This window comes from Miscanthus floridulus, chromosome 7 (assembly GCF_019320115.1).
Source record: "Miscanthus floridulus cultivar M001 chromosome 7, ASM1932011v1, whole genome shotgun sequence".
Taxonomy (NCBI): Eukaryota; Viridiplantae; Streptophyta; class Magnoliopsida; order Poales; family Poaceae; genus Miscanthus; species Miscanthus floridulus.
Window position 1 is genome coordinate 81,543,390 of NC_089586.1, and position 10,133 is coordinate 81,553,522.

A 10,133-nucleotide genomic window follows, 5' to 3' on the forward strand; every position below is an offset into this window, starting at 1 on the left:
GCCGACATCCTTCAGAGCCCCTAGGCGTATGCGTCCATGGGAGACGTGAGGCCGTAGGCGAACCGGTCGTATGGCGGTCGCGGCGGGGACAACGGGGTCCCTCTAGGTAATCGGCGGAAGATAGAGAGTAGCAAGTAAATAACAACATGTACATTACTCACAGCGGGGTTTGAGCAGAGAGTTTGCTCGGAATGAAGCGCAGAGGCCTCATTGTTGAAGTCGTCGTGTGTCCCAGAGCCGATGGAGGGCTCCCCTCCGATGGGCACTGGAACGAGAGCCTCCTCGCAGAGGTGTAGTATGCCGAGCCGGTCGGCGACGAAGTCCAGGCTTCCAAGGAGGAAGGCCTGGGATGGCTCGGAGACGGGTGGAACCCACATCCCAATAGGTGGGGGTGCAGAAAACTCCAGTGAGCTTAAGCGAATCGTATCGCCTGAGCCCGTCATGGCGAAGGTGGCGGAAAAGTGGGCCATCTGATGACCAAAAAGTGTTGAACGTACAACGTCTTCCCCACGGACGGCGCCAACTATCGGTGCAGAAAGTGACCAACAAGTAAAGATTTGTAGTTTTGCCGTACATTGTGATCAGAGGTGGCCTAGCACTCAATGACATAGGGTTTATATTGGTTTAGGCAATGTGCCCTACGTCTAGTTTGAGTCGGTCGGTGACTTTATTTCTGAGCCCAGGTGCTCGAAGTTTGCAGTGGGATTACAAACGAGAAGGAGAAAGATGGGGGGTACAAGAGGTCCGGTCGGACTCTGGTCGGAAGGGCCGAGAGCGACAGGAACTCCGCTATGAGCTAAGTGTTCAAGCATGTGCTTGAGGTTCGAACCTGGTGGTTCTATGGTTGTGAACTAGTGAACTTGATCAATCTAATGAATCTGGAATAACTTGAATCCTTGGGAGAGGGCGCATCCCCTTTTATAGATGAAGGGGATGGTCTTACAAGTGAGAGGGAGAGAGTACGTATGCTTCTAAGCCTTGTTGCCCACGCCGGCGGGTACACGATGATGGTAGGCGCCCACAATACTGTTGGATGTCGGATGCACGTGGGAGGCTGCGTCGTTTTGTTCGGGTATGGCAGATGTCGGTACCTGCTATACTGTTGATGCCCAGAGGCATGTGAGGAGTTTTACCATGTTCACTCGATAGGGTAAATGCCGGCGCCCACAACACTGTCGATGCCTAGAGGCATGTGGGGGGCCTTACCGTATGGGGGTTAATGGCGCCCACAATATTGTAGGGAAAATGTTGGCGCCTGCAACATTGTTTGTGTCAGGGAGATTGCAGAGTACTGTTTCTACAGGTGTACAGGGTACAGTCCCTGGTATCATGGTTTGACTTGTGCGCCTTGCCTTGCTTTCTCCGTTCGTTCCCTGGTCCTTTCCGAGCGGGCGTCTCCGGTCGGTTGGTCCCAGTCGGCTCTGGTTGCGCCAGTCGGAGAAGAGCAGTGAGCAGGGTTTTTGCATACCCCGGTCGGAGACGTGGGGTCGGAGTCGGAGGTAGTGCTTTGGCCAGGCCTTCCGGTCGGAGAGGCCATCTGGAGGCGGGCTGGAGACCGAAGTGAGCCCTCCGGTTAGAAAGATGGGCCGGAGTCAGAAAACGGACATCGCTCCTCCTCGGCTAGACCTTCCGGTCGGTGATTGGATCTCCCTTTTGGCCTGTTGTTCAGATACTTGGGCCGAGCCTTTGTTGGGAAGTCGGTCCGTGAGGGACCCGGGTTTATGAATCCGACACGTGGCGTTGGAGGAAGCCTTGAGCCGTATCCCGAGAGAAGTGGAATTGGGGAAGAAGATGGTGCCCGCGGCACAGAGTGGGAACAGAAATGGACCAACCCAGCCAGCGGAGAAACCGGACCCAAACTTTGGGAGAAACAATCATTCATTTTGTTTCGGATTAGGTTGAAACCATTTCCTGTCCCAGTGCAAATTGCTAACTAAAACCTCTAGGGCACGCTGGCCCCGGCCGGCTCTAACGCCTATAAAATATTGGCAAATTAATATTTGCAGCAAGATTTTGAGGAGTATAGTATAGCCGAGCAGGTTCGGAATCTATTATGCACGTGTTTGCTATTCATAGACTATGTAGTCAATATATAAAACATAGGGATGCATGTTATGTTGGATTGCGCAAATCCAATATAGAGTCAGTCCTTCGCTTGGAGCGAACGACAGATGGCTCCTCTTTTTCTTTTTCAGGTGTGTGGAGAGCTCTGTTTCTATGGTCACATGCTTTTCGTTCTGAGACTCTAGGGGCTTATTCGCTTGAACTTATCAGCTAGAATCTACAGTATTTTTCTCTCACAACAAATCAACTTCAACCGGCTTATCAGTCGGCTTTAATACCAGCCGAACAGGCCCTTGAATTTTGTTTCGAACCTCCATTATTAGTCACGGATGCATGCTCTTACTTCAACGTCATTGCAAAAGTTTTCAAGTGTAAAATTCTACGTTTTATTTGTTCAACACATTGTACTTTATCCAAGTAGTAATAATATCAGTATATTTCCAATTTAGCCCAACTTTGTCCCATATCTCCAACTTAACCTTTAACAAAGGATAATTTAGCCAAAAGAAATTGGAAGGGTAGCCACAAGTGTTGTTTCTGTAATTGCAATGAAACAATTAAGCATTTGTTTTTTTGCTTGTCAACATGTCAAGACAATCTGGAACATAATTCATATAGCTATCGGGTTATACCCACCTAGATCCATATCTCATACGCTGGGGAATTGGCTAACGGGCATAGCAAGAGAAGGAAAGAAAAAATATTTTCGTGGAGGTACAACTCTTATTTGGGCAATTTGGTGTTCACGTAATGACATTGTTTTTGAGAAAAAATAATATACTTCCTTTTTGCATGCTACCTTTAGGGAACGTATTGGTTGTGGTTTGGAGCGTTCCTGTAGCATGAGGACGCTAGGAAGATGATCCGGTTGGCGAGCAAATTTTTGGAGGTGGTCGCTCTGGATATCTTCGCGAAAAGTAGATGGAAAAGCAACAATAGACTTTGCTTATAATTTTCATTCTAAAGTGTGATCTTTCTCTTTATTTGTTAATCAATATTTATGCTGAAAATCTTGTAAGAGATACATAGAATGTGGAGAAGAACTATCTAATCGTCTCTTCATGGCAGTCCTGTTGTTTAGACATTAATATATGAAGACCAATCTGAAGACATTTTTTTCAACATCTTTTAACTCTTTAGAATGTTTGATTATTTCTTCCCAATTGATCCATTTATTGCTGCAAAAGCAGTCTCTTCATAAACACTGGTGTATAGGTCCTCTTGCTCGTAGGGGCGAAGCTACATATGTACATGTGGGTGCATATGCCCCCCTCTCAAAATACAGATTTAGTGATAAAGTCTAAAATTTGACCATATATGCACCATCTATGGTTGAAGTCCATTCAACTCTTCGAGAGCCTTAATTTTAACGTCTTCATCCTCAATTGTAATGTCTGCTTCCTGTACTGCAGCCTCTGTTGTTTTCTTGATTGTAACGTCAACAACCGCCTCTATTGCTTCCTCAATTGCAACGTGAGCACGAGCACTAAAACAACAAAGACGGTTCTTCGTGTATTGGACTAAACCATGCCATATGGAATTACTTTTCATGAGAGTTTCTTTATGTCCAAGGATCCAAAGTCAGTTCCTGCAGGGGAGGCATTTAAATGAGATGAAAACGGAACAAAGGTTAACAACTTAACATGTTTTGCTCTTGTCAAGGCCACATTAGCTCTTTTATGGCAATCCAAAAGCCTATGTTCCCATCAGGGGCAAAGCTACCTAGATCATAATGGGTGCACATGCACCCATGGCTCAATTTTTTTAGAGCTAACTGTCACAAATTTCTGGCAATGCACCCCCTCTCGGCTGAAACACATGCACCTCCCAAGCTCAATAACAGCAGGCTGACAAGCAGAGAACAGCATGCAGGTGGAGCACTAGCCGGTGAAAACCTATAGCCAGTACAGGGTGTGATTAAAGCCTTCACCCAATCGCCATCGTATCATCTCGGGATAACCTTTAGATAATGGATCTACTGTGGACTCCGCTGCTCATCGCATCATCGCATGCTATCCTTATCTCCATTTTTTTCGAATCATTTTATTTGTTAATTTAGTTATAATAATCAATGCTTTGACTTACTTAGTTTGAAATTATCATTGTTTACACGCATTTGATTTTGAAAACTGTTGCATTTTAATACTGTTTTTTAACTATAACATTCAAACTTGGCCTAAATTATTTGGTCCCTTTTTACTAGGTTGAACTTTTCTTTCACTCCATCATCAGAATAGTATAATATTATAAGTGTGTTTCTTTTTTCTTATAAACTCTCGCATCATTTTCATTGTGCGTGGCTACAAGATAATAGCTTGCATTTAAACTATATACATGCTTGTTAAGAAAACATTGTATGAAATTATATGCATAACTATATTTCCTCAGTCCCAAAAAAATTTGCTATGGGATTCGTGCTGACCAAAATTTCTTAAATTCGACTAAGTTTATAGAAATATTAGCAACGTTTATATCTCCAAATAAGATTATTATAAAAATATATTTAGCGATTCATTTAATGATACTAATTATGCATCATAATTTTTTATTATATATCTTGTCAAAGTTAAAAATATTTGATTTATTAGGAAGTAAGAATGATACTCTTTGTAGAACCGAGGGAATATATACTTATGGCAAAGCAGCACACACACACACTCCTCAATTTTGTTCTAACTTCGCCATGGAGTAGTAATAATATCTGTGTAATTTTCAAATATGTTTTTTTTTCATATGTCCAATTTAGTCCAACTTTGTCCCATATCTCCAACCTAGCATGGATGTTATCCTAAATGATCAACGGTAAATAATCAGTCACCTGTCGCTTAGCCATTATTCAGGCTAACACAACCACTTAAACATGCAAAATGACTGTTTAAGTAGGATAAATGAACGAGTAAACATAAACGACTACCACTTTAGGTCGTTTAAATAGTGTGTAACTAGGCTAAACAACCACTTTATACAAATAATGTCTTCCCTTTCTTTTTTATATTAACCTACCTATTTTTCTTCTATAATAGTTTGCCCTGATCAAATTATGTAAAAAATCGTGTTGAATAAGTTATTTATAAATATTTTCTAAGGACATTGAACAACAAAAACTTATAGGTATAAGTTATGTTGTTCATAAATTTATTATATAAAAGTTGCGCAAGAAATTCTATGTTGAGAAATTATTATGAAAAGTTTGCCTGTTGATAATTATGAACAAAATTTGGATTTCAAATGGCATATAGAAAAGTTGTTATGATAAGTTGAATGTAAATTAATGTCAAAAAAATACATTGAAAAATTATGAATAGAAGTTGTGGTTATAAGTTATGCCCTACAAAATATTATATACAAAAGTTGTGAATATAACTTTGTAACTTTTCAATAGAAAGTTGCGGAAATATATTTTTTCTAGAAAAGAAAGTCATAGAGTTGTTTCATCATTCACTGGATTAGAATCCCATGCCCAAAACTTAAAAAACAGTGTAATTACCCTAGTCATAAAACGTGTTTATGCAGGTTTTGCTGGGCAATAGAGTGAATCTTCATAAAAATTACTTACTGATTGTACATAATTAAGATTTTTAATAATATAGGGTCCGTTCAACTCTGTACAATAGAGTGTGCACTTGCCAAACAGATAAAATGAAACAAAATAATCTATTGATGTCGCTATGTTGTTCATGCCGTAGACAATACGCTTGAGCTGATTACTATGATAACCAACACATAGTAATAGTATAATGCCGTAGACAAAAGCTTGAGCTGATTACTATGATAACCAACACATAGTAATAGTATAATGCTCCAACTTGTACTGAATATTTTAGAAAATACACGGTCAAAACAGTGATGGAATACGTAAGGCACACATGCTTAAAGCAGAAAACTAAAATACGGGGGAAATGCATGGAAGCGCAGAGACGACATAGCCGCCGTCAGTAACAACTCGGTACAAACTTTTTGTAATCCCTTTTCAGTTTCTCCTGCTCCAGTAACAATAAGCAGAATAGCAACTGCAGATGGTAACAAAGCCTGAAAACCATCAGATAGGTACCTATGTTCAAATGACAGATGCAAAATGCAATTCTGATGTTCAGTTCTTCACCAGAATACAAGCAGGCATGCCCAATACGCATCAAAAGTATTTTGACCACATAACGCTGGTCCAACTCAAGAAACTGTTCGAGTCACATCGACCTTGCTAACTGAAACTAAGAAAACAGCAATCTCCAGGGCCTGTGCAAGGCTAGCCCAAACCCTGCAGGCCAACATGGTCACTGGCTAGCGCCATAAACCAGACTGGGGAACAGCCAGAGGCTGCCTATTTGACTGTAGTCCGGTGAGAAATCAATACCATACATCATGGAGTCAACTATGTGGCCATGCGGCACTGACTGACCAACCTCCAGCGCCGTCCAAGCCTCTTCAGGATCAGCATCATCAAATAGCCTGGCAACGTAAACGCAGTTACTCTTCCCTCCCCATCTCTCGGGGTTAACCCAAGAAAATGCAGGGTTCCTCCTATCCAGGCTAAGAAACAGCGCATGGTTTTCCAGCTTCTCCATCTGTACCAACTTGGCTGGCTTCACTGAGAAGTCAAGGCGAAAGACCTCAAAAAATCTAATGTGGCTGCTAAGTGAGGGAAGAGAACTACGATTAATTGCGAGCTTAACCATGAGAAGCATGTCACCACAGACCACCAACCATGGGGTAAGAGGCAGGCACTGCAGGGACCTCCACGTAACTGCTACTTCTTTCATGCTGAATTGAGGTGTCAATTGGATAGTATGAAGCCTCATAAGAGCATCTATGACAAGGATATGACCTTTGAAGAACACAACTTGATAGATGCGTTCATGGTCAAGATGAAGAGGATGCTCTGACCAGGCGTTTGTTCCAACCTGCCACTCAAACATGGAGGCCCTAGAGAAAAGGAGGAGGTGCGAGTTGGGTGAACTGAATGGGGCCGTAAGGACGCCAATGCCAGAAGAGTAACCAAGATTGTTGTTGCATGGTAATTCGGGTGCTTTCACCTTGGCACCAGTGTATGCATCAATGAGGAGGCAGTGCTCCTCACATGTAAAGATAAGATACCCATGTGAGCAGCCCAGATAGTGCATTTCATTTGGAGTGTTTTGAGGCGCTGAACATTTAAGGGATAGATTTTTCTTGGTAAGGTCACTGAGCTGCCATTTGCAATTAGACAAACGGAGGGGTTTGATACTGATACCTCTAATATACGGAGGGACATAAGGATCATCTGGTTCAAGGTGGAGAGGTGGGAAGTTGAAAGCATACACAGAGGGGAAGGAAGAGACTGCTGCACGCCAAGAGTGGCAGGTGCCACTAAAAGCAAGGAAGTCCTGGAATGAGTTGATGAGAACAATGATTTCATGAAGCAGGCTATCCACGAGATCTGCATAAACATAAGGTCCAGATAAAGTCGATGAAGTAGAGCCTGAGGTGTGGCAGGTGTTCTTAGAGGGCTTCTCCACAATGGTAACTTCTCTGTCACATAGAAATTCAATAACAGTGGATCAGAATAAAGAACCGAAACATAATAGAGTTATACTGTTAGAAACTGTAGGAAATGCAGTAGGATGTAACTGAACAATAAGGCATGGTGGTCTATCTTGACATACTAAACTTCAATCCGGACAAGCTATGTCAGAACCACCAATAGTTTGTTTGTTTTTAACAATAGCATAACTTGTTTGGATGCACTCCAATCCACTCTAATCCACATGGGTTCTGAGGGATTGGAGTGGAAACTTAAACTAATTTTCCACCCCAATCCTTCGCAACCCATGTGAATTGGGGTGGATTGAAGTGCATCCAAACAGGGGGTGGAGACCCAAATTAAAGGAGGCCAGTGCACTAACTGCCCCACTACTAGTTGACCAAGAATACCCTAAATATATCACTGCCATTTTGATCAAAATGTCACACTAATTCATCAACAAAATACACTAAATTTCCATACCAGTCCACCAAATGATTTGACACTTCTTCTTTTTTTGACACCAAGACTACATTTCAGTAGTATACTGATTGATATGCTCATCTATTGACTACCGATTGACTAAACCAATACTACTGATTGACTGATGGGTGGCAAGAGCTCGTGGATTCTCTCCTGTTTCTGTCTTGGATACGCCCTAATTAGGGTGGGGGAAGAGAGAGATGAGTGGTTAGGGTTGGGGTCAGCCTACAGACCTGGTGCCGAGAGTGGCATCCGCCAGCGACGAGGATTTGGCGCCCTGCTGCGACGACCGCGCTCCGTGGCGGCGGCGGCTTCCTGCCATGGAGGTTGCGTGGAGGCGTTGGTTGCTCGAGCTCACGCTCCTTTCCTGATTGCCTCCGTGGAGAGGAGAACGTACCAAGGTAAAACAAAAACAGGCCCACTCGCCCGAACTAAAACAAGGTCTAGTCGGCCCAGTTCATTTTATTACGTATTGTCGAAGATAGTAAAAAAAATACTTCTATTTTTTTTCCCAAAACAACTATTTACCCCGAGCTGAGTTCTAGTACAGTTCCGAGCCAATTTTAAATTTAACTATATGATTCATATAAAAAATTGTTAATATTTATAATACCGAATATGTATCATTCGATTTATTGAAGAATATATTTTCATGCTACACCTATTTAATGTCATATTGATATAGTTTTTTTATAAATTTAAATTAACTTTAGATAGTTTAACTAACGATAGAACTAAATTTGTGTTCAAACACTTTTATTTTTAGAAATACGAATTCAACTCGGCCCGTTTTTCCTAATCTAGAATATATGATGCAGTTTCACTTAGACAACCAAACACACCCATAAGTCATGTGACTTATGAGAACCAAATGAGAAGTCAGTCATGGGAAGTTTCACCAAATAGAATAGTAAATTGATAATACCTTTTGGTATTGTCAGAGGAAATGGTAATACATATGGATCAGTTAGAGACGTTTCTTGTCACCATATATAAATTAAACTAGCATGTAACCCCTCGCTTCGCGCGGGCAGTAGGCTAACAATTTACACAATGTATAACAGATTTGGATGCAGTGGCAAATGCGGTATATATATATCAGTCAATTATGATTCAAACATTGTCCCTCCATTTCAACACGTTGCGTGGGCTAGAAATGCAGGAGGAATAAGTAGTCCTTTTCTTGCCTAATAGCATATAAGCCGGTACAAATGTGTGTATGTCCTCTTGCATACCGAGCCGCAAATGAAGTCTGTGTGCAAGGTACTTGAGCAAACATACTACTGTTACATATAAATAGCATAACAAAAATAGGTGTCGGTGTTTTGTAAATCAGACTAGTAAATTTATACGATTGTCACGTTGCTCTAGAAAGACGATGGTAACATCCAAAAGACATGAGGATTTATACTGGTTTAGGCCGAAGACCTACGTCCAGTCTCAGAGAAGATCGAGTGGGTATTCCTTGCTTGTGAAGTTCTTACAATGGGAGTGCAAGAATGGTGGAAGAGGTAGAAGAACCTAAGCTAGGCGATGGACTGCCTGGAGAGAAGCTCCAGGAGCCCTGCTACGACAGAGAAATGAATGAAATGGTAGAGGAGGTGAATCATCTCGAGATGGGTGCCATAACTGCCCTTATATAGAGTTCGGGGCCAGGGCGCATACAAAGCAATAGGTTCTCCTGACCGAAGGGTCTGAGCCTGAGAAAGGGCCTAGCTGATTTAGCTTGCAAGCTACGCTGTCTTGTAGAGTACGTCCGGGCGTGGCTATCGTCATGGCCTTGTGGCCACATCGCGGCATAGTATGCGTGGTGCTACTGTGCCGGCCGTGGCCGCACTGAAAAATTGCAAAAATGACACTCGAAATATTAACTCCTTGATTATGATGACACTCGGGTGGATAACAAGTGGGTTCATCTGTGTCTATGAATGTGGGTCTAGTGTCAAATCTGCAAACGACCGATGTTTCGAGTCTCATTTTTGCAAATCGCCCGGCGGCACTGTAGGCATGATGGTAGTTCGCCAGCCGTCCTGTGCGACGTGGTTCCCACCGTGGTCTTTGTCATCGTCTTCTAGTTTTCTGGGGCATT

General features: G+C 42.4%; 1 protein-coding gene across 1 annotated transcript; it reads right to left on the reverse strand.

The window, feature by feature from the left end:
* Window positions 1-6,089: 6,089 nt before the first annotated feature.
* Window positions 6,090-8,431, reverse strand: LOC136463576 (uncharacterized). The gene is made up of 2 exons (XM_066462566.1): window positions 8,278-8,431; window positions 6,090-7,569 (listed from the first exon to the last, which is right to left on the reverse strand). Exons 1-2 carry the CDS (start codon window positions 8,364-8,366, stop codon window positions 6,336-6,338), a joined length of 1,323 nt encoding a protein of 440 aa, XP_066318663.1. The 5' UTR covers window positions 8,367-8,431; the 3' UTR covers window positions 6,090-6,335.
* Window positions 8,432-10,133: the final 1,702 nt, after the last annotated feature.